The sequence below is a fragment of the Rhynchophorus ferrugineus genome, unplaced genomic scaffold, assembly GCF_030347505.1.
Source record: "Rhynchophorus ferrugineus isolate W39M unplaced genomic scaffold, kcgeb_rfMv2 rfM4, whole genome shotgun sequence".
NCBI lineage: Eukaryota > Metazoa > Arthropoda > Insecta > Coleoptera > Curculionidae > Rhynchophorus > Rhynchophorus ferrugineus.
The window spans coordinates 1,401,622-1,429,235 of record NW_027472583.1 but is presented as its reverse complement, the minus strand read 5'-3'; the positions used below and the strand labels follow the sequence as shown (position 1 = coordinate 1,429,235).

At 33.6% G+C, this 27,614-nt stretch overlaps 5 protein-coding genes and 1 non-coding gene across 8 annotated transcripts; 4 read left to right on the top strand and 2 right to left on the bottom strand.

The window, feature by feature from the left end:
* The first annotated feature begins 258 nt into the window (after positions 1-258).
* trus (programmed cell death 2 like trus) lies at positions 259-7,709 on the top strand. Its single transcript, XM_076403453.1, has 8 exons — positions 259-451; positions 544-713; positions 764-903; positions 963-1,103; positions 2,809-3,020; positions 3,513-3,630; positions 5,382-5,505; positions 5,567-7,709. The coding sequence occupies exons 1-8, from the start codon at positions 344-346 to the stop codon at positions 5,826-5,828; spliced, it is 1,275 nt and encodes a 424-aa protein (XP_076259568.1). The 5' UTR covers positions 259-343; the 3' UTR covers positions 5,829-7,709.
* On the bottom strand, positions 1,261-2,549 carry LOC143195928 (solute carrier family 25 member 32). The gene is made up of 3 exons (XM_076403455.1): positions 1,991-2,549; positions 1,723-1,937; positions 1,261-1,667 (listed from the first exon to the last, which is right to left on the bottom strand). Exons 1-3 carry the CDS (start codon positions 2,428-2,430, stop codon positions 1,387-1,389), a joined length of 936 nt encoding a protein of 311 aa, XP_076259570.1. The 5' UTR covers positions 2,431-2,549; the 3' UTR covers positions 1,261-1,386.
* On the top strand, positions 2,705-2,776 carry TRNAD-GUC (transfer RNA aspartic acid (anticodon GUC)). Its single transcript has one exon. It is a non-coding gene; the product is annotated as a tRNA-Asp (tRNA).
* A 1,371-nt stretch (positions 7,710-9,080) lies between the features above and the next one.
* On the top strand, positions 9,081-12,069 carry LOC143195922 (endoplasmic reticulum chaperone BiP). Its single transcript, XM_076403446.1, has 4 exons — positions 9,081-9,257; positions 9,559-9,711; positions 9,867-11,133; positions 11,211-12,069. Exons 2-4 carry the CDS (start codon positions 9,587-9,589, stop codon positions 11,793-11,795), a joined length of 1,977 nt encoding a protein of 658 aa, XP_076259561.1. The 5' UTR covers positions 9,081-9,257; positions 9,559-9,586; the 3' UTR covers positions 11,796-12,069.
* A 902-nt stretch (positions 12,070-12,971) lies between these two features.
* QIL1 (MICOS complex subunit MIC13 homolog QIL1) lies at positions 12,972-13,752 on the bottom strand. 2 transcript variants are annotated; one of them, XM_076403461.1, is made up of 3 exons: positions 13,614-13,752; positions 13,272-13,428; positions 12,972-13,212 (listed from the first exon to the last, which is right to left on the bottom strand). In XM_076403461.1, exons 1-3 carry the CDS (start codon positions 13,619-13,621, stop codon positions 12,985-12,987), a joined length of 393 nt encoding a protein of 130 aa, XP_076259576.1. In that variant the 5' UTR covers positions 13,622-13,752; the 3' UTR covers positions 12,972-12,984. The 2 variants fall into 2 exon arrangements, with proteins under 2 accessions (XP_076259576.1, XP_076259575.1); XM_076403460.1 differs by having other exon boundaries at positions 13,480-13,684.
* Positions 13,753-13,856: 104 nt separating this feature from the next.
* Positions 13,857-19,778, top strand: Moca-cyp (nuclear cyclophilin protein Moca-cyp). Of its 2 annotated transcripts, none has more exons than XM_076403444.1 (15): positions 13,857-13,998; positions 14,058-14,241; positions 14,293-14,398; positions 14,453-14,540; positions 14,858-14,887; positions 14,945-15,084; positions 15,143-15,281; positions 15,332-15,513; positions 15,568-15,698; positions 16,293-16,644; positions 17,233-17,426; positions 17,490-17,623; positions 17,685-17,891; positions 17,953-18,351; positions 19,453-19,778. In XM_076403444.1, exons 2-15 carry the CDS (start codon positions 14,059-14,061, stop codon positions 19,580-19,582), a joined length of 2,415 nt encoding a protein of 804 aa, XP_076259559.1. In that variant the 5' UTR covers positions 13,857-13,998; position 14,058; the 3' UTR covers positions 19,583-19,778. The 2 variants fall into 2 exon arrangements, with proteins under 2 accessions (XP_076259559.1, XP_076259560.1); XM_076403445.1 differs by having other exon boundaries at positions 13,930-13,973; positions 14,043-14,241.
* The last annotated feature ends 7,836 nt before the right edge of the window (positions 19,779-27,614 follow it).

Sequence of the window (27,614 nt, the reverse complement as noted above, 5' to 3'; positions counted from 1 at the left end):
AACAAAATACGAAAAAATACTAATTATTCTGTGTTACAAACACAATTGGTCATTTTCGATGCAAAGTTAATAGTTAAACAACTAAATACACAAACGAAAAAATTAAAAATCAAATTATAATTTCAAATAAAATTTTACAATTAACAAGGAAATGTTTATTTACAAAAGTTACCTTTATTTGATGACAATTTTTTTTAAAAATATTCATGCTGGTCTAATGGTACCACCACAATAATCAATACAATCGTAAAGAAGGTTTCACTGGTTGTCTAAGTTAGTCATAATAATATTTGGATCAACAACCTTTTAAATTTTGGACTTATAAATTTTATTAGTGAGAATTATGGCAAATTTCCAACCTAAAGTACTTTTAGGTTTCCCGGATGAATTGATCACAGAAAAGCATAAAGTCCAATTGAATTATACCGTAAATAAAATCGGCGGCGAACCTGTAAGTAAACTTAACCAAAGTTTCTTTGTCGAATGATATATATATTTTTGAATTTAGTTAATGTGAATGAGAGAAATATTGTTTTCTTTTAGGACTTACCTTCAAATTTTCCTAAAATTGATCAACAAATTGCCTGTAACTTGTGTCAACTTCCTACAAAGCTAATAGTCCAAATATATGCTCCAGTAGAAGGAACACTTTATCACAGAACCCTTTATTTGTTTGCTTGTATTAATCCAAATTGTTGGAACCGAAATGAGAGGTACTATAGGTTTTTTTATTCTAACCAAAAAATCAAATGGTATTTTTTAGTTGGAAATGTTTTTGTCTTCAAATAGAAGATAATACTACAAAACAGATTGAATCATCTGTAAGCAGTAGCTTTAAACTAGAAACCACCGATTGGTGCACTGATGCTGATGATTGGGGTGATGATAACAATGCCAATTTTCGTATGTTTTTTGTAAGAGGTAAATGTTATCATTTTACTATTATATATTATATCTATTAGCGGAAGAGAATTGCAATATAATAAATAATGGCAATGGAAAAGAGTCAGATGATGAAGAAAGTGGCAGCTTAGATGACTCTCTTAGATCTAATTTGGGTAATTTGTGCATTGATGATAGAAATGCCAACAATGGTGCCTATGGTAAGTACTGTTATAACAAAGCATAATATATAAATAGTAAAAACAAAATTAGTTTTCAATTACAAATAAATTTGAAAGTATTGAAATGTTTTAACACTTGGTTGATAGCTCATTTTATCTTGTGCTGTTAAGCATGTATTTCATAGACTGCTAGAAATTTAATGTAACTTGTTTATTTATGTTTTAAAGATTATGAGATTACACAAATAGTACCAATAAATAATGATTAATTAACTAAATATTATATACAACTTATATAAATATACTAGCAGACCCATTTATTTTACTGGATTTCTTTCTTATACTTTAACAATAAATGGGACATATTTTCATATGTCACAAATGTAATCATGGTAGCAGGTGTAACCCTAAGTAGGTTTGTGCCCATGCCTTTATAAAATCCTCTCCAACTCTCATGTATCCATGTTTTTTTAATGCAATCTAGAGCACCTTCATATGCATAGTGTTGATTTTGCAATCTGGCACGTACTACTTGATACGGATATGTACTGAGAACTGCTATGATTTTGGATGTAGCTGAAAAAGTTAAATATTCCAGGGTGCCTAAAAATATTAATTTTTATCTCGTTACTGTTTGGCAGCATCAGTAATAACCTACCTAGCTTTTTACTGATAGGTAAATTGTAATATTTCTGGTAACGATTTTTTAATTCTTCATATACCATAAATTGTATGGCCCCATGGGAAACCCCAAAAATTCCTGGTAAGATGCCCTTATAATAACCCCGTATGCCCTCAGTTATGTATATTTTTTTTAAACAATCCAGAGTGCCAGTGTATTGTTTATTATTCTGTTCAAATTGTAGACATAGCCTACAATATTTTGAATTGTTGCAATAGAATTATAAAAATTATTAAAAACTAGCCTTGTTTTTGCCACCCAGATTGGATTTACAATTAAGAGAGTAATTAGACCTCCTTCCGAGGCAGCCAACAAATGTTGGCTGGGGGCTAGGGGTGTATCTAAGTTTCCTCCTTGTATGGATGCCTTGATAGCATTATAAAACAGAAAATACAGACCCCACGAAGCTCCAGCGCCCCAAACATTTGGTGTCACTCCCTGATAGAGACCTCTGAAACCTTCTGTCCGATAAATTGTCGTTATTGCGTTCCAAATGCCGGAATATTTAGGCGTGTTATGAATGCCATCATGAACAGCTAATCGAATTTTAACAACATCCATCGGATGTAATACAAGGGTTGAAGTTACCCCAGCAGCAGTCCCTGCGACTAAATGTTCATATTTCACCTGATCCAATAATCTGACAGACTTTTCAGGAACTATCTTAGCTGTTAATCCACTCATGTCAGCCAAATTATTTGATAAAAACAGCAAATTTTTGCAAAACTTTTTGTTTGATTACTATTTTTTGAGGTTATGTTAGACCGACAATCACCGATATCACACATACGAAATATGTCGTAATATAACATTAGTGGTATCTGTTAAAATAGCTCATAAAATTTGTTTACTACTGATAATGTGTCAGAATGTCCCAGTAAATATTATAGTTAATATATTTAAAATGATATTAGCCTCGAACATTTTAAAAATAGATATAATCACAAAATTAGATAAGTCTTCGGTAGTATAGTGGTAAGTATCCCCGCCTGTCACGCGGGAGACCCGGGTTCGATTCCCGGCCGGAGAGAATTTTTTTTAAATTAACCAATACTTTTAAAGGTGGAGCTGTCGGTCGCCAGCATTCTCCTGGAGCTACAGCAGAAATTGAAGGCAACGAGGGAGAGGTGATTAGTGTGGAGACACCGGTGGTACCCAAAACCAACTTGGTAGCTTTGTTGAACGAAGTTACGCCACTTCCACAATCAGAACATCGCCGATCGAACGACTTACCATTTGTTTCTTATTTTATGTCAGTGTGGGAAGAGGACGAAGTGAGTTGAGCGATACATCCTCTAATATATAAAAATAAAAAAAATTCTAAACTGTTCATAGTGCATTGTTTTGCGTACTTGCGGGTATAAATATTTTTTTAGTTTATATTTTGTCTAGGAAAAAAAGCAACAAAAAATGATTGTTTGTCATCTACCTGTAAAAATAAATTGTTTGTGTGCCCCGAAAGTTCCTAACTAGGTAGATCTATATAAATAAAAGTAATATTTTTTACTTTATGTTTTACGCTATGAAAATAGAAACAGAGTAGTTTGACAGTTGTCATATTTGGCGGGCTGGTTTCTATGCAAACAAATATAACAAATTCGTTTGTCTTTTGGAAACTTTGGGAGGATTTTATTTTCATTATTTCTCAATATGTTATCTACTGTTATTGTCTATGTTATTCTATTCCGAAGTTTCAACTTCTTTTTGCCTAGTTTATTGTTGAATTGACAGAAGAATCAATATTAACATATCTACTGTCTTTTTAGAATTGTATTTACGACGTAGGAAATGACAGTCATATAAAAGAACTTCTGTTAACCTATCAACAAAAAAATGGCGATATTAATTCGCCTCAGCGTCACCAAAGAAAATCTAACATAACAGGTATGAAAATTATTTTACATTAATATTAAATAATATCCATGACTAGTTTTCAAAAAAAACCGTTCTGTAATATTCTAGTGAATTTATTATTACCTAAAAATATATTATTTCTACAGAAAATGCAAGTTTTCGGAACTCTTCTGTTTTAAGTTTTAAATTGCTGGTATAGCCTGATGTCACATCTATGTAAATGAACTAAATATAAAGAGCCAAAGCAACAAAATCATCAAAAGTGGTGGTTTAATGGAAATTTTATAGCATGTTAACAACGCTTCTTGTTATGGTATTGGTCTAAATTAACTGCTTCATTTATTTCCTGGACTATTAAAGTAACTCCATGTAACTTTACATTGATCTTGTGTTCCGTCTATATTTTTACTTTCATTAGTTAGTAGCGTTATCCATATTAATATGTAAGCATCATTCTAAACTCAACAGTTTAGTATCTAGTTTACAAAAACAATATGTTTGTCTATACAAAATATCTACGAGAGAAAAGAAAGAATTGGATATTGATGTTACAGATTTTCAGTTTATAATTTACCGTTTTTCAAAATGACCTTCTCTACTGAGCGAACATTTTTTCAGAAGCTTTCAGCGAATTAGAGCTATTTACCTAGGTGGATATCTGTTCGAATGCTAACCTTTTTTTTTTTGACAATGATACTGATATTTAGATATAGCGGAAAACTATAAACGCAGCAAAAACGAGTTAAAAATGCAGGGATTGTTAAAGTTCATATAAAACCAGATGACGTTTGCATTTGTTTACATAGATGTGGCGTAATTTATTCTGACTAGTGTTGCAGTGGAGTGTATAACTCAACTTCGGTCAATTAATTGGTTGTTAATGGTGGAAGCGATTGGACAAGTTAATAGCGAAGCAGTCCAATCTACTTTGTGTCTTTTATTTGTATATATTTTTGGTAACTGTTTACCCATATCATTTCCGTATATATTTTCTTTGCACCTGTCCAGAAAAGATGCTCTTCCCATGTTATATTGTTCAATCATTCTCAGAGAACAATACGGTTCAATGCAATTTTAGTAGCATATAACAAAAAATTAATTAATTAAATTTAATTGTACAACGTTTTAGGAAGTATTATAATAATTTTGTGCGTCTTTTCGCCTTTATGAATGAGACTTGTGTCTACCACCATGAAATAGGAGATTATAGAGCAGCATAAACCCGGATCTTCGGCTGAAAAACCAGCATGTATTCAGAAATCGACCAAAGAAAATATTTATGTTTGGGTACCTCCAAACTACTATATAATAAACTCGGACTTTTATTATAATCTTTTAGACTAATTGGCTGCAACAGCCCACAAAAACATTGCATAAAGTCAGTGAATATCTCTGATTTCTGATCTATTCTCATACCTCAACAATTTCCAACGAACAAACGGGATGCAATGTAGAACTATCAGAAAACTAGTGAATCTATGAATTAATATGTTTTAATTCCGCGAACTTATTGGTACATAGTAACAGAATGGTATCAAGCACAAGTGCGTTTCAAGTATGTTTCAAGATACAACAAACTAACATTTAGAAGTTTTATTCACCACTCGTTTCGATTTGAAAATAGAATTTGGTCTAGAAGTCCACTTACCTTTGCCAGTTACAGACTAACTATAAATCATCCAACTCCAGCATAATCATGAGAAAAATACAGATTATCTTTATTAAAACTTGTTAATACCAGCAATTATAGTGTAATTTCTTGACATCTCATATTTTATCAGCTTCAATCGAAGGAGATTTTGATCTGGCCAATGAAGAGTACGAACAAGGAAAACCCCATCATGGAGACTTGTTATTCCATCATTTTATATCAAAAATCCAGACGAACCCTGGACAAATTTTAAGGTACTTCTTTTTATAAATTTATTGCAACATTATTCAAATAATTTGAAATATTTTTGTACAGATATAATCGCGGAGGCAAACCTCTACTCCTACAGCCACTCCAAGAATCCGCTAAGCACTGTCGTCACTGTCAGGGGGAATTAGTCTTTGAATTCCAACTGATATCAACCATCATATCAAAACTCTGGCTGGCTTGTGACTCCAAGCAGCAGACTCGACTGGAATTTGGTACCGTCCTGGTTTATACTTGCAAAAGAAATTGCTGGGCATCGAACGATTCCTTTAAGGAGGAGGTTGTCTTAGTCCAAAAAGAGATTTATTGATTCCCCTTTTAGTTGTTTTGTTGACTTTTTTTTTGTTGAAATATACTCTGTCCATGTTAATTTTCGAATAGAATTTATTAGCGGTAGAAAAGGCATGTTATAATAATGCAGAATTAGGATTCAGACAAATTTCTCTACATGGATGTAGATACATACAGTTAATGTTCTTTATAAAGAAAAATATGTTCTGTGTTGTTTATTTTAATTATTTACAAAAAATCAGGATGAAAATGAGATAAAATATTTATTAACTTAACTCGTTAAGTATATTCGTGTTTTCTTATACAAATTACATGTAACACAGCACTCAATATAACATACTTTCCGTCAAAAGTGACCCTCAGTTTATTCTATCGTTACTCTTCAATGCTTTTTTGTAGAACGATTTGTGGTTGTTGTCAAAATAGGGTTAAGTTTAAGCATTTCTTACATTTCAATGTCTTTTCTCAGACATCTTTCTGACGTTTATAAAAAAAAAAGCGTAGGCGCTGGAAGCCACGACATTAGAATAAAATTAATTTCAATTTTACACTGCTATATTTTGGTTTAATATATTGATATTTACGATATCAGACGTTATAAAAACACATTGTACGCGTACCTAGTTGAAATCAGAAGTAATTTTAGTGTGACTTCTGTTGTTGCAGATTAGATGGCAAATATTGAGTGATGTGTTATGTCATTGTTTTAATATACCGCTTTTCTGTTTTTTTATTGTTTACTTCTTTTTTAATACGAACAATTAAAATTGATAACTAGGGAAGTATTTCATCTACAAGTATGAAAAATTAAGATATTTTGACCTTTCGGTGTGTTTAAACGCATATTATGAACTTTTGTATTCGTCTTCCATAAATAATTTTTAGGTTATTGATTTTAAAATTGTTTTTTTCTCATCTCATCGGTATATGTTGTTCAATCATTTAGAAGTTTGTAAAAAACTGAATACTATTTGTATTCCTATTTAATCATGTTTATTAATGGTTGTTTTGGTAGTGCCTTGGCACAACAAAATGTTAATTTATTTTATAGCTTATCTGATGTCCTTCAACTGTTATCTTCATTAACTGTACTATGAATATAGTCGATATAGCGGTACGATACACATCGCTTTTTGGTATTTTAAAAAGCTATATTATCAAAAACTATGTTAGTAAAAATAAAGTAAGGTCAAATCAAAAGGTACATAAATGAAAAATAGTTCCCGATTCGAGTGCATTTATTGAATGTGCTGCCAAGTGTATATTCAAGGCTTCTGATACCTTAAAATTCACAACTATTTTGTACACTAAAATATATTATTTTTTGTTTTATAAAAATTTTGTTTAAAAAAATCAAAAACTGATTTTTCATCTAGAAATGTTCGAAACAACCTGACGACAAAAACTGATTACTAGTATAATTTCAAAACACAACATAATTTAGAATGAGGGTTCAGTATTAATAATATAGCAATACCATTCCTCATTGCATCATGTATTTTCACCTTTTCATTACATTTTTACCTACCAGCGTCTAACAAGAAGTTCGATAACAGGAAAGAATATTTGAAGGTTATGTTGTTGATAGATGTGTGATGATATGATGCTTTATGTCCGATATCCTTTTATATCACGTAAATTATGAAATAAATATTAAATTTCGCTAAAAAATAAATATTTCCATGGAAAAAATTTCTATTAATTGTCAAGAATGCAGTTGTTTTCTGGCATTTATTATGACTAATGAATTTATACCTATATACTTTAAATTATCTAGGAATGTTATTTGTTAGGATTTTATAAAATTATTTGATATATAATTTTTTCTAATAATTACATCTGTATTTTATTTTAGAATATAATATTGTACTGACATAATAAAGATTGAATATACAATTAGTAATTTGGTTCTTCTGTATTATCAGGTTATTTTTAACTTATATTCTAGAATATCTATATTTTAATTAATTAGTTGTTTGTTTAGAACTATGTTTACTGGTTTGTAATGTTTTTTAAGGATCTATTCGACGCATTCTATTTTATTACTAGCAGTCGTTACTGTTTAATAAGCGATATAAGTTGTTTTTCTTTGACACTATATGAATTTTTTAACAGTTACAAGTGTACTTCAGCTTTTTGGTGATTCTTCGGGCGTTTAAAGTTCATTAACCTCGCAGATCGCCTTTGCGACCTACTGCCTATCTGCATGACCGAGAAGAATACCGAGAAAATTTTAAGAATTTATGTAAAAATTACAATATTTTATAATTTTTAAATACATATCAGAGATATTCAAGTCAATGTATTTGGTTAAAACACCTATTTATAGCATATCAAAGGCATTTGGTATTTACTAAACTTGTTTGATAACATGCAAAGTGCACTTTATTCTTTGGAGGTCCATAATATCTGATATCTGTCTTCCTTTAAGTTTTATTTATATGTTGGAATTTTTAGTTTTATAATATTGCTTTTAAAATTAAAATAATCTTTCTAACACGTTATACTTATCGGGTATCCCCCTCCTTTAAATATCGGGTACAGGAAATTAACTGAAAACTGTTTATAATGCAAAATCTGACGTAACAATGAACTAAAATAAATGTAAACCAATTTTTGACATAGTTTTATAAAATGTAGCTGACTGAAATGTTTTCGTAGGTTACTATATGAGTTGAAAGCGTATAAATATAATTATTAACACTGCTTTTCATATATTCTTAACATTATACTACTTTAAACTTTTCGAATTTTATATTAAGAATTTAATAAATTATTTACAACAGTACCTATATAATGTTGAATAGTAAGGTATAATTTATAGTAGTTTTAATGTCAGGTAACAAATAGACTTTCCACTCATTTTAACTAATAGTTAAAATAGGTCAATAGGACAAAATTTAGTTTTTTAACTTGTCAAATGGATGCGTCATATAATATTTTGTTGTCTATATCTATTATATTTAAAATATGAAAAATGATTTAAATATTTATTATATATTAACATATTAGAAATGCAAATAAATGCTTATTATTAAGACTATTTAGCAAGTTTTTAGAGTTCCCGCATTTTTTCATTTTCCCCCCTACGTGAATATATATAAAACACATACGTTTGCGATAAAAAGGGCGACGTGTCTATTACCGGCGTACGTTCTAAATAGACGATTTTCTAGATTCACCGCAACGTGGACCAATCATCGACAGCCAACTTGTTCGGAGTTAACCAATCGGAGTGCTCTGAGTTTAAAATTTAACCAATCAGATGCAAACACGGATGAATTATGCCGTATATTTTTTGAAGTGACAGCGCCTGTTATTCAGTCAATTTCATAAAGGTGTAGTGTACGGAAAGTAAAGAGAAGATTCGGTCGGCTATAGTGAATTTTACACGATTTTTTCGCCAAGTTGTTTAAAAAATTTCTGTGATTATAAAGAATATTTATATGTAAGTATAAGTATAGTTATATTAGTCGAGTATGAGTTTTTCTGGATTTTATGTGATTTTTCTGGATACGTTCGAAACATATTGAGAACATATTTTTTAAAGTATACCTTTGCCATAAATATTATATGAAAGCACTTTGGTAGAAAATGTATTAGTGACGTGTCGTTTCATTTTTTTAAACACCGATTAACAGTTACCCAATACACCGTTATATGGAACAGTTTTTTTGCATTCATTACACATTGAGAGGTGCTGCTTAAACCTATATTACAAGATCACTAAGGTCACTCATATTTTTCAGATTTCATCAAGTGAATAGACAATTTACAATGAGGTGGTGTTTTATGTTGGGGGCTATGTGCCTCCTGGCTACAGTTTTAGCCAAAGACGACAAAAAAGATAAGGAAGATGTTGGTACAGTTATTGGTATTGATTTAGGAACAACTTATTCATGGTAAGTAATATATTCATTCTAGTTTAAATTTATTAAGTAAGTTACAGTTACAGTGAAGGTTTTATTTAAGTTTACAGTTTATTTATAGTGATTTTTGGATTATAAATTATTATTTTTCCTATGATTCATGGTGTAACAGTTCTTTTTTATTTCAGCGTGGGTGTTTACAAGAATGGTCGTGTTGAAATCATCGCTAACGATCAGGGTAACCGTATTACTCCCTCTTACGTCGCTTTCACAGCTGATGGTGAACGTCTCATTGGTGATGCCGCTAAAAATCAACTGACCACTAATCCCGAAAACACTGTCTTTGACGCTAAACGTCTTATTGGCCGTGATTGGAGCGATTCGACTGTTCAGCATGATGTCAAATTCTTCCCCTTCAAGGTTGTTGAGAAGAACAGCAAACCCCATATCAAGGTCGACACCAGTCAGGGCGAGAAGACCTTCGCCCCTGAGGAAATTTCCGCCATGGTGCTAACCAAAATGAAAGAGACCGCTGAAGCCTACCTTGGAAAGAAGGTAACCCACGCCGTCGTCACTGTACCCGCTTACTTCAACGATGCCCAGCGTCAGGCCACTAAAGACGCAGGTGTAATCGCCGGTATGACCGTGATGAGAATCATCAATGAACCAACCGCTGCCGCTATCGCCTATGGTCTGGACAAGAAGGAAGGTGAAAAGAACGTCTTGGTCTTCGATTTGGGCGGCGGTACCTTCGACGTCTCCCTCCTCACCATCGATAACGGAGTCTTCGAGGTCGTCGCCACTAACGGAGACACCCACTTGGGAGGTGAAGATTTCGATCAGAGGGTGATGGATCACTTCATCAAATTGTACAAGAAGAAGAAGGGTAAGGACATCAGGAAGGATAACAGGGCCGTCCAGAAACTCAGGCGCGAGGTCGAGAAGGCGAAGAGGGCGCTGTCCGCCAGCCACCAGGTTAGGATTGAGATCGAGAGCTTCTTCGAGGGCGATGACTTCTCTGAAACCCTCACCAGAGCCAAATTCGAAGAACTCAACATGGACTTGTTCAGGTCGACCCTGAAACCGGTACAGAAAGTCTTGGACGACGCCGACATGAACAAGAAAGATGTCGATGAAATCGTGTTGGTTGGTGGCTCCACACGTATCCCTAAGGTTCAGCAGTTGGTTAAGGAATTCTTCAACGGAAAAGAACCTTCCAGAGGTATCAACCCCGATGAAGCCGTCGCCTATGGCGCCGCCGTACAAGCCGGAGTTTTGAGTGGTGAACAGGATACGGATGCTATCGTTCTGCTCGATGTCAATCCCTTGACCATGGGTATCGAAACCGTCGGAGGGGTCATGACCAAACTTATCCCAAGGAACACCGTCATTCCCACGAAGAAGTCGCAGATTTTCAGTACCGCTTCTGACAACCAGCATACTGTCACCATCCAGGTAGGTTTCAAACCTCTTTGGGTTTGTTTATCGTTAATTAATTTGTTGCAATTCTAATACTGTGTGAATATTTACAGGTTTATGAGGGAGAACGTCCCATGACCAAAGACAACCATCTCCTGGGCAAATTCGACTTGACCGGAATTCCACCAGCACCCAGGGGAGTACCCCAGATCGAAGTAACCTTCGAGATTGACGCCAACGGTATCTTGCAAGTGTCCGCCGAAGACAAAGGCACCGGAAACAGGGAGAAGATCGTCATCACCAATGACCAAAACCGTCTTACACCCGAAGACATCGATAGGATGATCAAGGATGCCGAGACTTTCGCCGACGTCGACAAGAAACTGAAAGAACGCGTCGAAGCCAGGAACGAATTGGAAAGTTACGCGTACTCTCTGAAGAATCAGTTGCAGGACAAGGACAAGTTGGGCAGCAAGGTCAGCGGAGACGAGAAAACCAAAATGGAGGAAGCCATCGAGGAAAAAATCAAGTGGCTCGAGGAGAATCAGGATACCGAAGCCGAAGAATACAAGAAACAAAAGAAGGAGCTCGAGGATGTCGTCCAACCAATCATAGCCAAACTGTACCAATCGTCGGGAGGCGCTCCACCACCACCGTCGGGCGGTGATGACGACGACGAGCTGAAAGATGAGTTGTAAGATATGTTTCCCAAATCCACCAAGACTGATTCGGATATAAACTTTTAAATAACTTCTCAGTGATTATAAGTGCGTGATGTGAATGTTTGAAAGGATGCGTCAACTATTGTTTCCTGGTCTTTTTTAAATTTAGTAGCTCATTTTTTTTTTGTATCAAAAGTCTAGTTCTATTTATTTATTAGATCAAGTGACAGATATGAACAGGATTTTGTATCTGTGTACTTGATTTGTTGTACTTTTTATTTTACAATAAAATAGTACCGTATAAGTACAATCGGTGACTTTTATTTACCTAATGTCTCAATATATTCAGAAGGTGAGTAAGGTGAAGTACTTAATTTAAAAAAAAACCATTAGTGATTTGTTCTTAATAAAACTATTCAAATCACAAACTTGTCTTCGTTTGGTCCACTTTTAGATAAATTGATTGTAACAATCTAAATATGTTGATATGTGAGAGAATACATTTAAATTTCCAAAATAAAACAAATTAATTGTTTGTTCCTTATGGCATTAACTCACCTATCTTTATTCAAAAACAGTCAAAATAATCACACTTGCATGGTTTATATATATTTAATTGCCAAACTACAGAATGGCAAGGTTAACGTTGCATTAATGGTTTTATAGTATAATACGTAATTTATTTTGCAACCTTTCAGATTGTGTCAAATGCTCAACTTTCTTAAGTGTTAAACATTGAAGTTAGTACTGTAAATTACAATCTTTAAATATGCATGCATAAAAATATAAAAATTATAGTTTTGTGAATGACATCAGGGGTACAATCATATTTACTCAAATTATATTTAACCAGTGATAATCTTGAACCAAAGAAAATATACCAATAAATGTTTGTACATGTTAATAGAAAATATAATCTACATTATGTGTTGATTATATAAAACAACTAGCATATTTAGAACTGAAATGAAAAGTTAAGAAAGAATGTAAATTACTAAAATAAATTTAATAAAACAATTTACTTTTGTCAACATTTATTTATCTCATGGTTTCCATGTGACCAAATTTCAGTCAGTTCCACATTTTTGTACTCCATGTAAGTTAAAAAATCATCAGCAACTTTATTATTGTATTCTACTTCAGGTAATCTAACTACATAAGCCAAATTGACTTTAAAACCCCTTTTTCAATATATTAAAAAAAAAACATTAATTTATGTTAACATTTATTTATCCCCTGGTTTTGCTACAGCTGATTTTGGCTCAGAACTCGAAAAAGAATCCACAAATTTTTTAATTTCATCATTAGCTAAAAGAGCATCAACAGCTTTGTTACTGTATTCCACTGTATAGTTAGGCAGTTTAACTAAAAAGGCAAAACTGGCCTTAACGCCCCTGTTCCAGCATTCTTTACCTAGTTGTGGCACATTATCCGTTTGAGGAATTTCTGGTAACTGAAATACATTGATACTGAAAAATATGTATACAAATCTCTCCAGTGAAAAACTAGTACCTCAACCGGAATTTGCTTTGTGACTTCTTGAATATATGGATCTACTGCTGTTCTTAAACGTTTATAAGACTGAATACTTTCTTCACTTTTGTTCCAAATACCTTGTTCATTAACATAATATACCGCGGTTCCCGCAATTGCAGCTTTAATTGCAAATCTAAAAAAATACTGTTATTATAGTTTTAGAAAACTGATTGAATTACTTCACAATTTAATGAAATCCTTGGTTAAATACAATTTCCAAATATATTCCATATTAATTATACCAAAAATATAAGATTTTAAATCAATAATGACAAACAGTTAACAATGTCATTTTTATAAAAATATTAACAGACTTACTTGATCATCTTTTTTATTAAAAATTTATTCTGTTATTAATCAAGTGTTATATCACCATGATCGGGTGTATTGAATTAACTAACCTACATTATAGAGTTGCCTTAATATATAGGCAACTAAATATATCCGTTAGATAACTCAAAGTATAACGTTAAGAATACAAATATCTATTAATATTAAAAAGAATTATATTTAAAACAGATTAATATATAATACACTTGACTTTAAATTATTTTCTATTATTATATTATTTGAATAAAAATACTGTAATTCCAATTAATTATGTCAAATTTGACACATGTCAGATGTCATTTAGAGATATGTGGAAGCATTGTTTGTCGGTTTAATCAATGTGGTATAGTTGAGTATTTCGTATTTTTTTGAAGTAAGAACAGCATATTTATAGTTTATTTCAAATTACATATTTAGCAGAAAATATTACAGTATGTCGGAGCAGGCTCAGCGCGCTCGGTGTTTTTTTGACGTATCTATTGGCGGTTTGAGTAGTGGAAGAATAGTTTTCGAACTATTTACAGATGTTGTACCGATAACTTGTGAAAATTTTAGATCGTTGTGTACTGGTGAAAAAGGTTTAGGAAAAGAGACCAATAAACCTCTTCATTATAAAGTATTAATTGCCCATATATTGTTTATTGTTGACTAATTAGAGTTATTTTAGGATGTGGTTTTTCACAGAGTTGTTAAGGATTTTATTATACAAGGAGGTGATTTTTCAAATGGCAATGGCACAGGGGGTGAAAGTATCTATGGAGGCACCTTTGATGGTACTATATTATATTTTGTGGTTATGTATGACTTAATAGAAAAACGCTTTTTAGATGAAAACTTCACATTTAAACATGATAAGCCTTTGTTGCTTTCTATGGCAAATAAAGGAAAAAATACAAATGGATCCCAGTTCTTTATGTGAGTTAAAAGTTAAGGTAGTTTTAGAAACCAATGAAAATTGATTAAGAGTCATAAAATATTCATTTTAGTCACAGTAGGTTTAGTCAGAGTAGGTGGAAAACAAAAAACCAATACATAATTAAGTAATCTTTTCTTTCAGCAAGTAAAACAAATTTTTATATTTATTTGAAATCGCGTTGTCGCACATAAAAATAATGCTACATACACTACAGAACTATTAATGTAACCTTAACCTTACCGTTCTGTAGTTTGGCAATTAAATATTTCCAGTGAGCATCTCATGCTGATCATATCTTTGCATTATTATGTTATAGTACAACTCAGCCGGCTCCACACCTCGACAAGTAAGTTTAAATTTATATTATATCACTTGAGTATATTTATAAATTATATTGTTTTAGTGTTCACGTTGTATTTGGAAGAGTTGTTGGTGGTGCAGATGTAGTTCGTCAGATAGAAAACCTACCAGTGGATGCTAACAGTAGACCTCTGCAGGATGCCAAAATTCTCAAATGCGGAGAATTAGTCAGGCAAATCAAAGGTATTTTATTTTTAAATATTTTAAAATCAAAATTTGATTTTTCATAAATATTTTCAAGTTAAAAAGAAAAGGAAGTCCACTAAGGAGGAAGGTGAAAATACAGACTCAGGAGTGTCAGATAATGAGGAAGACGATAAGAAAAAGAAGAAGAAACATAAAAAAGATAAGAAAGAAAAGAAGAGCAAGAAACATAAAGAGTAAGTTACCAACCCATATAGGTTGTGGGAAATTATTGATTCATTTATAGTAAAGAGGAAGGGGAGGAATCTGATCAAGAAGAGGAAGAGGGCGAAGTAAAAGAGCCACATTGGTTGGTGACATTATCAGATATCAAGCCGGATGAAATTCCCGAGGTGCCATCTAATAAGTTCTTGATGAGAGGTGGTGGAGATAGAGACAAGGAAAATAGACATTCTGATAAAAAACGAAGTAAGATTTTTTTTTCTTTGGTTTTAAATCGTTCCTTGAATTTGTTTTGATTAGATGACAGAGATCGTGAGAGGGGTGCTGACCGATTTAGAAGGGAGCGGCAGGAATTTAACAACTACAATCGAAGGAATAGGCGTCCGATTACGACTAAAAGCGGCAGAGTCATCAAGGGCCGAGGTAAATTTGTAAGTATTCCATATCAATTTTTTTACCGTCTATATATATTATAAAGGGGGTTACCCTGAACGACAGCTATAGGTAAATATATTTTATAGAAAAAGTGCTATCAGAGTTTGAAAGTGTAAGCTATCAAATGAGCCATAATCATTCAAGAATTTTTTTAAGATTATTTTGTGCCTAAAAAAGCTGCTTTGAATATTTGATATGCATGTTTCATAAAGTATTCCATCTTTTTTTCTTAGGAGTGTTTTAAAGCTGCTAGCCCCGCTCATGATTCATCTTTGGCTTGTTTCACGACTTTATATTATCCCATCGTTAGTAATATTTTTATTATTCCTTGACATCCCTTACCGAAGATAATCTCAGTGAAAAATGGTGGGAATCTTGATGATTTTGGCGCCGAAATGATGAGTTTTGAATCGAAAGTCTATATTAATTAATTCAGCTCATTATTGCCTTGTTCCTCAGCAATTCCTTGAATATTATAAAGTCACTATCCCAGTAATCAATATATGCCATAAAACGAGTTTTTCATTATAAAATAGTTCTAGAATGCCTTGATTAGTGAATGGTATTTTTATATAATGTGTTAAATGTAGAGATTCAGAACACCTTCGAGAAGCAGATCTAGAAGTGTCACCCCCATTCACTGGAAAAAAGAGGAGAACAGAGTTATCAAGCTCTCCGATCTGGAGAAAATCGAGGCCGAACGAAAGGAAAGGGAAGAGAGAAAGGCCATGGAACCTGAAGTCCCTCAGAAGAGATACCGTAAGGTATCTTCGGGAACACCGCCAACGTCGCCACCGAGAAAGTCGAAGAAGGACAAAGACAAAGAAGTGGATTACAACGCGTTAGATTACGAGGATAATCCGTCCGAAGATGATTTGCCAAAGAAACAGGTACCTAGTTTGGTACAGTATCCTTTGCCAGGGGCTTACAAGGAGTTTAAGGGTAAGTGAACAAATTTTTTAAAATTAATTACATCTTACATTAGATACGCTAGTACAATTTTAATTTATAAGTTAATTTTATTACCACTGTTCCGCTGTACTTGTATCAAAACACAAGCAAGGCTTTGGATGGGATTAATACGTCAGTATGTAACGGTTGTTGAAAAGTCACTTGAAAAATAGAAATATTCAATGCCAGTAATATTCCTAGACGTCTCACAAGTTTTTGACTGGGTATGGCATTTGGGATTAATCTACAAAATGAGCAAATTGCTACCGAATTACTGTCGACTGCTGGAATCATATCTTTTTAAAATAAAATTTACGGTCTCACATGAAGGGGCATTCTCAACACTTAAACCTATCTAACACTACCCTGTCCATCGGGTAGTGTCTTTTGTCCACTCTTGTATGTGCTTTATACTAATATCCTAACAAAAAAAAAAGAAATAGTAGTTGGAACATTTGCCGACGACAGTATCATGACAAAAGATATATTTCAAACCGCAATATTATTGGTTAGCAAAATTACTGTTACCTTATACTATATAGCCTGTTTATAATGTCGGTTAATCACGACCTTTCTTAGGGAGTGAAAAAGAACCCGCGGAAGAAGTAAATGAACCAAAAGAAGACCAGCTTTTGAACGAGCGCTCTGACATCCTCGCCATGGCCCTCGGCGTTCAGATAAAGAAAGGGGAGGATCCTCCAACTGGAGAGATAATTTTCAGTGGATACGCGAAGAAACAGCAACAGCAGCAAGGCGTGGAAACCGTAAACGAGGTGAGTGTGTCGGTATTATTCGCTTGACGGTACATTTAAACGACTTAATTATGCGTTGGACAGGTTAACGGTAGAATTGTCAAGATCCAGCAAGAACAACCCACTTCGTTCGAGGACAAAAGGAATAGAGGTGCGGAAAATCGCGAGAGACGCAGCCGCAATAAATTTGAAATCGAAAAACCGCAGAGAGAGGGAAGGTAAGCAGGTTCATTAACCGTTTTATCCAGATCACCAGAAATCCGTCCGTATTTCTTATAGGAACTACCATGATTTTAATAGAAACAACCGGCGCGTTGACGATCGTCACCGTCGAGATAGGCGCATGAACGAGAACTCCCGGACTCGCGGTCAGATAATAAGGCGAGATAGGGACGACAATAGAAGGAGGAGGGATGATAGAAGGCACCGTTCTGGTTCGAGAGGCAGAGATAGGAGGGAAAGACGAACGAGTAACAACGAGCGCAGGTAATATCCTTATTTGTTTTAATACCGTAAAATAATTTTTTCATTACGAACGACTTTTTAGACGAAGTGAAGAACGTCATCGAAGAAGATCCAGATCGAAATCGAAGGAAAAGAGCCCCAAGAAGGAAAGTCCGAAGAAGACCGACGATCGAGAGGCGGAAGAGAAATACAAGAAGTTGCTGATTTTGAGGAAAAAGATGGAAATTCTGGAGCTGAAGAAGAAGAAGGAGGAAGAACAACGACTGCTGGAGGAGAAACAGCGCAAGGCCAAGGAGGAGCAGGAGATGTTGGAGCGGGCGAAAAAAGTGAAACGGGAGACCATAGAGAAAGAGAAACTCATCAAGACAATGAAGGTATTGCAGGAATTGGACCAGAAGGTTCCCATGAAGAAGAGCAAAAAGAGTCCGAGCACGTCGTCTTCGAGCAGTAGCGACGATTCCAGGGATGCAAGGAACGACAGGTGAGTGTCTTATATTTGCTATTTCCCAAAAATATGTTTCTGTGGGAAACAAGGATTTCCAAAAAATAACCTTTTACCTATTTTAAGTTTTGAATTTGTGACAAAACTCTAGTATCATAGTATACATCACGTTTATGTAACCCAAACAAAAAACATCTAGGGGTACTGATCTCTATACGGGAATATTATAATACCAATATAATATCTTAATATAACTATTAAGATGGGTTCTGCAATTGTATAATTATAAAAAATATATATATATATATATATATATATATATATATATATATATATACGTGTTTGTACATACATATAATGTGCTTTCTATTTGTATTCTTACAGTTTTATGCATTTTATATATATACTTACCTATTTTATATACATTACCTATATGGCCTTATTAAGATCTAATCTATAATTATTCTGTTACCAGCATTGCAACAATTTAATATATTACTAATAATTTTACCTTAAAGTATTTGTTTGGGACACCAGAAACTCCCTCAGCATCAACAAATCAGTTCTTAGCAAATTACAGGTATTTGTCTTAGTTAATCCTTATTTCATGGCTAGGTTTCTTTCGAGAATTGGAAGGGTGAATCAATTTATATTTATTAACCATGGAGGACTTGTATAAAGGCAAACGAAATTAAATCATAGACGTGACGTATTATGGTGGACTGTTGTATCACGCAGTTTTATCAATCCTTCCCTAAATATGAAAATGTATTACGTTTACAATAAATACAGATATGACGATCAATCATCACCTTATATGTTGACATATTTAACAAATGAGTTAGAAAATAACAAGGAAAAAACAAATGACTATGCCAGATGCAATTTGATTTTTATTTCAAATTCAATTAAATTCTCTTGAATCTTTCAAATATTTTTAAATACTTTTCGAATTTTGAATATTATTCCTTCTTCCAAAACAAGGGTTCCAATAACGAAATACAGTAGTTTAAAAAGTGTATAATAACAGTCATTTGTTATTATAAGATCCACTAATGTTGGAATTTTATGGATACAAACACACAGAACCAGAATTTTTATCCACAGAAATATTTAATGACTCCTTTTTATGTTCTTCAGGAGGAAGAAATCAAGAAGGTCCAGATCGAGATCGAAAGGAAGCCGATCTAAGCGACGAGCGACCAGCTCCAGCAGCAGTTCGAGCACGGACTCCTCCGATCGAAAATCGCCCCGCAAACGACGACATTGAACAATGCACCGTTACTGTTTTGTGTTCGATGCATTTGCCCTTTTGGAAATGTGCATTTTATCTTTTTCCTTTCTATTTTTTCCCTATATTTCTTCGAGAATGTTGTTACTTTTAATGATGCATTAGTTTGGATTAAAATTTAGATTTAAAGGGTCAGTTGGTGTGTAGTATTGTAAAAATAAAAAAGTTCACAATTTGTTGTTTTGTTTTTATTTCGTTTATCTTCTAAAAGAGATGATTCAAACGTACCAGCGAGCATCAGATTTCTTAGACATTTTAGTTTGACGAGAAAACAACGATCGGCCCCTTCAGGTTATGTCTTATATAGCATTCCATTAATTACAGTGCCTTACACATCCTAACCAACTTCCTTTGATAATGAACTAAATCACCTCAGACAAGTCTTTCAGTTTGAGGGGTATAAATAAGATTATCATATGAGGAAGAAGAAATTTATAGTATAGTTATATATAAAAAGGGAATGGCGCTAGAAGATTTCTTAGTTTGGTCTTCTTGGTTCTTCAGGAGAGCTTCTGAGCACCTTGGTTGTGTACTAAAGACGTACGTCTAATTCATTCTTTGGATTATCGTGAAGATTTTAAGATCAGAAAGACTAAATCTATCTTAGTAGACAAGAGCTATAAGACCAACCCTATCTGACTCACTGCAACCATGAAGAAGGAGGGCACATGGTTAACCATTCAGTCGTGAGAGGTACTTGTTTAAATATAATAATATGATTATGAGATACGAACGGTATTAGAGTTCTCCTAAAGATCTAATCTGTAACGGTTACGAAACGTTGGTCTTTTCGTCAGAATATTATTTAATAAACGCTAATAATTTAAAAAATGTCCAAGTAGTGCATGTGTATGATTTGAACGAATTATTTAAGATGATTATTTCAGTATTATTTTTTGCTTGCAAATCGTCAGTTAATTATTTTTATAAAAAGTTGCAATGAAAGTATTTGGCTTTGTTGAATTTATTCATTGAACTTTTTGTGATTTTTACTTACCGTTAAAAGGATAATATATATTATAAATATTGGTATATCACTTTTATTCTATCAGCTGCAAGGTAAATTTATTTTTATTCAATGAATGATTAATTTTTCTTTTATACTATATAACATCACAATTTAGCATGTATTTTAATCAACCATAGTCAATTTTATCAAATAACTTAGCCGTTTATGAGCAAATAGGAAATTATCCTACACATTGGGAATAATTTATATTTTTTATGTATTTGACCTTTCGGGGTGTGTCATATGCTTTTGGCTTTGTCCCGAATATCTTATTGAAATAGATCAGGTTGACATCCTTCTTTGATTAACTTTCTCTTTTTAGTCATGAGTTTTCTGCGATTCTTTTAAATAGCGAACTACACTATTACAGAATTTTGACTATAATTAACAGACATAACCGAAGGCACCAGGTAATTAACAATCAAAGAAAATTTTTATTACATATTCCAATAGCATCTTGTCATCTGTTGTCTTTTCTGATAGTAAAATTTATACTTCTATAATATATTTTTTTCATTGTTTAGTTCTTCCATGGCATCTTTTAGGTAGCGTTATGAAATTTTCTTCTCTCTTGTATTTGGATATTTTTTGCCTTCTGAAGTTTTAATACCTGCATTACATTGCAAAAGCATTTGCATTACATTACTGATTGCATTACAAAAGCAGTTGATTGCATTTCTACTTCTGTAATGACAGCTTGTATTCAATGCTTGGCTTAAACCTATCAATATAAATTATGGTTTACTTCGGTTTTAACTCTCAAGTTCGCTTTTTCGTACATTTTCGGCCTTGCACTTCGTTTTTTACCTTTGGTGTTAAATTAAACGCTCTTAAGCTTTCAGATTTGATGAAATTAAACAAGTAAAATAGACATTCTCCGAAAATTTGATTAGAAGGAAAAAAAGTATATGATGCTGATAGAAACTTACTAATAACACATGGGTTGAAAAGTCCCGAACATAACACATAGATGACACTAGTTTTATTGCATTAACCAATTTTTTAGTTAGTACTAATCTTCAAAAGAAAGCTGTTAAAATTTCATGATAGTATACTCATAAGTTTGTGGGTCATTGTGTTAAGAGTGTCACTGCTTTTGTTATATTCAAAACAATGGATCAAAAGCAATTTCGGGTTTTAATTTTACACTACTTCTTGATGAGAAAAAATACCGTTCAAGCGCTCCATCAGAAACCATAATAAACCGTTGGTTTGCTGATTTCAAATGTGGACGTAGAGACACCGATAATGTAGAACGCGGAATGAGGTTGTAACACCAGAAAACATCAAAAGTTACGTAAGTTGATTAACATCGTAAATATATGAAAAGAACGTGTTGATTTTATATTGCATGAGCATTTGACCATGAAAAGGCTCTGTTCAAAGTGGCGTTTGCTCACTATTGACCAAAAACAAGAATGTGTAGATGATTCTGAGCAGTATTTGGCCATGTTTAAATGCAAAAAAATATAATACTTGCGTCGATATGTGACAACCGATGAAACATGGATCCATCACTTCACTCCGGAATCAAACCGATCGTCACCTGAGTGGACGCCAACTGGTGACAGGCCTAGATTTAGGCAAAAGATAAATCGTTCTACAAAAGTGGTATTGAAATGTTAGGGCGGCACTGGAACGATTGTGTGGCTCTTGATGGAGATTAAGTTGATGAATAAAGCCAATTTTGAACAAAAAAAACCGCGTATTCTGTCCATGTGTTACTTGAAGGTTATGTTGTTGACAGATGTCAAATTTACGATTTGACGTTTTGAATCCGACAACAGTGCATTGCTTATCTTTTAGTATCTTGTATTATATCTTTATTGCTGTATTTATTTAAACGCAACATATTTATTTGTGCTTTTATTACTATTATCTAATATAATAACACGAGAACTTTAAATTATATGAAAACTTTTTTGTTATTTATGTCTCTTATTTTCGACTATTAAAAAACAGTTTACAAACAAAGTTGCAAACGAGTCGGAAATAAACAATAAAAAAGGCAACCATCCATTTCCTTTTCGTTAATAACCTAGTAATAGTATATTGATTTATCACTAACCGAATAAAAAGGAAGGACCCGTATGACATTGCGTGACAAACTAAAAATAACCAAGATGAACCACGTAGCCTAGATAACAGTTAAAATTATTCATAGCTTTTAAAAGTAAAACTTTATGTATAGGAAATTATTATTGTAAGAAATGTTTTGATGTTAGATTTTTACGTACAGAAGTTATTTTCATAGATAGATATGACTGAAAATAACTGAAATATTCGGAATGAATAGGGACGGTGGATTGTCAGGGCACATTTAATAAATTTCATCGCTACTTGGCATTGGGTAATCCAGAACTCATATTAGGTGGTTAAAATGTCCGGTCCTGGATAAACTGGAGTATTATCAGTTTCTTTCGGGCGCATGCGCCGTAAACACACCATTCGTAGCAGCTCAATACTTACCCCGACTCTTAAATAAATTTATTCGAGCTGTTCCTGCTTCTGTAGGTAATGTTGCCCAGGTCTATTTTTTTTTGGTTCGAATCGCCGAATTTTCTATCCACTGGGAGGGAAAAAAATTTAACAGCTCGTTTTGGGGAAACATTACGGTGATGACTATGCCGAAACTAGGTTTTTGTGTCATACAGGAGGTTTAGAAACATTCTACTCCTTTTTTTTATCATAATCTTTGGTCAGAAATATTTTTGGTTATTTTTGATAAAATTGTACTAAAATTTTTCGATTTACTATATAAATATATACAAATAAAGAAATATCGATATAAAAGCATGCTTTTTAAAATATATTTTTTGTAAGATTTGTTTTTGTTTCAAATAATTAGTAGACACGAAAAAAAGGTTGACAAAATAAAGCAATAAAAAAGAAGAAATGACAGTGAGAGATAAAACAATAATTAATATATATAGTCGAGTCGAGTTTCATTGCTTGGGTTGTTAAGGTTTCTTGTAATTCGACGTTAAAAATCAATTGCGAGACATCAAATAACACGGCTGTATAGTTGGCTAACTGTTGGAGAACTTTTCTTGGCACAAGAGGAAACTTCGTTCGATATATCGTCGTAGAATGTATGTAGCTGTTCTTTTTTAGAAGTTATTCTTTTTCGCTGGCCCCTTTTAAATTTCACAAAAGTATTTTAATAGCAAAAGTTTTCGATAATTTGCTATTTTTCTTGTCGTAATATACGAAGTATTGGCAGCTACAATGAATTTAGATAATGGGCTGTTCTCGATTTTTCTTCTTTTGATTATAACCTTGTGACGTGTCTCTATTACTGATCGATTTATTCTAGAACAACAAAAATTATTTAATATCTAAATAACTAATTTTGACTTTTCCAAAAACTGGACGGGCCATGATAAACTAAAGTTTATGGCATATTTTTAAAGTTGGTTCAGTAGCTGTGATAATAAAACAATATATTTTTTTGATGCGGTGTAAATATAGTCTATTCAAAATTTTTTTGTACATACGTCATCAAGATGTTTAATGTATTGCCTGCCGCAATTTCTAAATTCGTTTCAGAATCAGACAATCTTTCCTTCTCATTTTATTCTTATTAAAAAAAGATAAAATGCTGTCTGATTAGTTCAAACACGTAAATGAATGAGCCTGTCGAAGTCGTTCGGTTTTCAGACATATGCAAAATTCCTGAAAGCAAAAGTGATAAGAGGTTATAACTTTAACCTATAAACTATTGTGGCTGTATAATTAACTGAAGGTAAAATACAGTTGAATCAAAAATTTGCCTTGATGCTGAGTTTCCGGATACTGCCCCAGGAAAATCAATCATCAAGGATTGGTATGCTAAGTGTAGACGTGGTGAAATGAGCACCGAAGAGGGTGAATGCAGTGGACGTCCAAAAGAGGTTGTTAGCGACGAAAACATTAAAAAAATCCACGAAATGATTTTGAATGACCGTAAATTGAAATTGAATGCAATAACAGACACTCTAAAGATACCAACTGAACGTGTACATCATATCGTTCACGAATATTTGGGTATGAGAAATCTCTGTGTAAAGTGAGTACCGCGCGAGCACACTTTTGACCAAAAATAACGACGAGTTGATGATTCGGAACAGTGTTTGAAGATGACCAAGCGTAATAAATCCGAGTTTTTGCGTCGATATGTGACAATGGATGAAAGATGGCTCCATCATTTCATTCCGAAGTCCAATCGACAGTCATCCGAGTCGACTGCACACAATGAACCCGCTCTGAAGCTTGGGAAAACGCAGCAGTCGGCTGGCAAGGTTGTGGCGTCTGTATTTTAGGATGCGCATGGAATAATTTTCATTGACTACCTTGAAAAAGGAATGACTATCAACAGCGACTATTACATAGCGTTATTGGACCGTTTGAAGGACGAAATCGCCGAGACATTATTTTCTGTTCTCAGATCTCAAAAGAATGCTCGTTGGGAAGAAATTTTCGTCGAATGAAGAGGTGATCGGCGAAACTGAGGCCTATTTTGCAGCAAAGGACAAATCGTACTATAAAAATGGTATCGAAACGTTGGAGGGTCGTTATAATCAGTGCATCACCCTTGAAGAGAATTATTTTGAATAAAAAAAACTAATGTTGTCAAAAAATATGTTTTACTATGGTAGGCCGGGGACTTTTCAATTGACCTGTTATAATTTTAAACAATCGGCCTGCAAAATTCACGTCATATTTTTAATATACTCAGTTATAATATGAAGATAAAATCCTAACCGTTGAGGAGGGTTGACTATCGCCACCATCCCCAATTACACGGTCATTTGACAACCTCGATTTGTCTCGCACCGACACCCCTTTTCCCGTTTTTCCACCCCTCGTCGTGGCAGATTCCCGATCACCTCAGCCAGCTGCCACCCAAAGCCATCCTGGCCTACTAACGGCGACCGAACGAGGATTTCTCCCCTGGGGGGTTGTTGAAATTAATACCGCCCCGATTTCATTAAAAACCGCACTTAATCGGGAGAGAACGGGAGAACTGGGATGATGTAGTGGCAAGTTGGGTATGGGTAAAGGCAACTGGTGAAATTTGTTTGCGTTTTATAGTTGACAAGTTGGTGATTTATGTCCTCGGGGGTATGTTGAACACGGTACGGACGATGTTCTTGTTTTTATAGTCTCAACGGCTTGATGACAGTGATTATTGCGGCAGTTTACTTTGTATTATAATAATGGGGTAATATTGGCAGTAGAAATTGTTACATTTTACATTCTAGATAGCGTTGGAATCTTTCGAACGAAAGTCTATAGTCATAGACTGTTTAATAATTAACTACTTTTTTACTATCGACTGTTTCAGTCGTGTACTTTTAGCTACTACTTTTGGTTTGGGAAAAACATATGGTGATAAAACGCAAACAGCTTGGGGTCAAACTAAACCAAATGTACTGGCTGATAGAGGGTAAATCTAATTTATCATTAGATAACAAAGTTTTGCTGTATAAGTCCATACTTAGGCCCATTCTTATCTTCTCTTAAATCTTACATAGATATCCTCAGAGGTTCCAGAATAAAGTGCTGTTCGTAAAGGTTCCAGATAAAGTCATCGTCGATGCCCCATATTACGTGCCCAACAAACTGATTGAGCGCGATATCCCCATAGAACCCATAACGAGTGTGATTCGGAGTGTTAGTGTAAAGTACTCTGAAAGAATAAGAGAATAAGTCAGAATAGCCTTTAGAATAAGTTAGGATAGACTTGAAAATAAGTTAGGATAGTATCTAGAATAAGATTTATATTTCAAGTTGTACTTCAGTAAGTGATCAGGATGCTTATATGAAATAACTGAAATCATATAATAATACTTATCACCCACGGGCAGATTGTTGACGTTCTAGGAGATTAATAAAAAAACATTTGAAAAATTTTGCATATGTTTGATAACCGGACGACTTTGGCAGGCTAATGCGGTTACACGTTTGAACTCATTAGACAGCATTGTGTCTTTTTTTAACTAGAATAAAATGAGAAGGAATATATTGTTTGATTCTAAAACCAATTTACTGGCAAGAGGCAATACGTTAAACATCTTGATGACATATGTTCAAAACTTCTCTGGATAGACTCTATAGATGTTTATATTTAAACAACCCCCTGTAAAAAAAGACCATTCAGAAACCGTTAACTTTTATTTCGCCTGGAACAGGTGTGTCCATCCACCACCACCCATATCCCAACGAGTTTTACGTCCGCTAGGCAACCATGTTTCGTTTTGATTTCTGACGAACTTTTAACCGGGAGTGACGTCTCTCCGGAGGCCTGAAAACGGTTTCGGCAACGTTCCTCCCTTACCGTTGTTGCCAATTGCTTCGGCGGCACGGAACGTGTGTGTTTGCAGCAGAGCCTAGGCTGGTGATTTTATTTTTCCACCACTGCCGCTTTCCAATAATGAGCCGAGTTTGTGAGATTGATCGTGATTATTTACAGGACGCCGTGTGGATTTTTGCACGAAAATAATATATTTCTAACAAAAATATTGAACCGACTTCAAGAAATAAATAAGGAACTCATTAAATAGTAAAAAATAATGATATTTAGATTATTAACACAAAAAAAGTTACGAAAGAAAGAAAGAAACGAAAATCCATGTTAAATACTCCTTGAACGTATAGTTCTTAAGATATATAACATAAACATAAATCAACTTATTTCTTGAAAATACACTTTTCATTGCATAACTTATAAACTAAGAACGATCTACGAATGATTATACCACTATTCGATTGGGCGCTAAATTGTGTACAATCCCCGTAATTTTCATCAACATGTGATTATTTCTACGCAAATAACAGCAAAATGCTTGAAAATGGCAAAAATTGCAAATTTTCACAACTATATACATGGAAAAAGTGCCAAAATGTTTTACCTCTTGGATAATGATATAACTCTCAAAATATATGTATTTTGGAGAGAAAGAAACGAAGATCCATGTTAAATACTCCATGAACGTATAGTTCTTAAGATATATAACATAA

Coding starts and splice junctions, on each gene's coding strand:
- trus (XM_076403453.1), top strand. CDS start 344: ATGGCAAATTTCCAACCTAAAGTACTTTTAGGTTTCCCGGATGAATTG. Junction 904..962: donor TGATAACAATGCCAATTTTC/GTATGTTTTTTG, acceptor TATATCTATTAG/CGGAAGAGAATTGCAATATA. Junction 3,631..5,381: donor AAGAAAATCTAACATAACAG/GTATGAAAATTA, acceptor ATATTTTATCAG/CTTCAATCGAAGGAGATTTT.
- LOC143195928 (XM_076403455.1), bottom strand. CDS start 2,430: ATGAGTGGATTAACAGCTAAGATAGTTCCTGAAAAGTCTGTCAGATTA. Junction 1,938..1,990: donor ATCTGGGTGGCAAAAACAAG/GCTAGTTTTTAA, acceptor AAAATATTGTAG/GCTATGTCTACAATTTGAAC. Junction 1,668..1,722: donor ACCTATCAGTAAAAAGCTAG/GTAGGTTATTAC, acceptor TAATATTTTTAG/GCACCCTGGAATATTTAACT.
- LOC143195922 (XM_076403446.1), top strand. CDS start 9,587: ATGAGGTGGTGTTTTATGTTGGGGGCTATGTGCCTCCTGGCTACAGTT. Junction 9,712..9,866: donor TTAGGAACAACTTATTCATG/GTAAGTAATATA, acceptor TTTTTATTTCAG/CGTGGGTGTTTACAAGAATG. Junction 11,134..11,210: donor AGCATACTGTCACCATCCAG/GTAGGTTTCAAA, acceptor GAATATTTACAG/GTTTATGAGGGAGAACGTCC.
- QIL1 (XM_076403460.1), bottom strand. CDS start 13,526: ATGGAATATATTTGGAAATTGTATTTAACCAAGGATTTCATTAAATT. Junction 13,429..13,479: donor ACCAAGGATTTCATTAAATT/GTGAAGTAATTC, acceptor GTATTTTTTTAG/ATTTGCAATTAAAGCTGCAA. Junction 13,213..13,271: donor CAAAGCAAATTCCGGTTGAG/GTACTAGTTTTT, acceptor AATGTATTTCAG/TTACCAGAAATTCCTCAAAC.
- Moca-cyp (XM_076403444.1), top strand. CDS start 14,059: ATGTCGGAGCAGGCTCAGCGCGCTCGGTGTTTTTTTGACGTATCTATT. Junction 14,888..14,944: donor CCGGCTCCACACCTCGACAA/GTAAGTTTAAAT, acceptor ATATTGTTTTAG/TGTTCACGTTGTATTTGGAA. Junction 15,514..15,567: donor ACATTCTGATAAAAAACGAA/GTAAGATTTTTT, acceptor TGTTTTGATTAG/ATGACAGAGATCGTGAGAGG.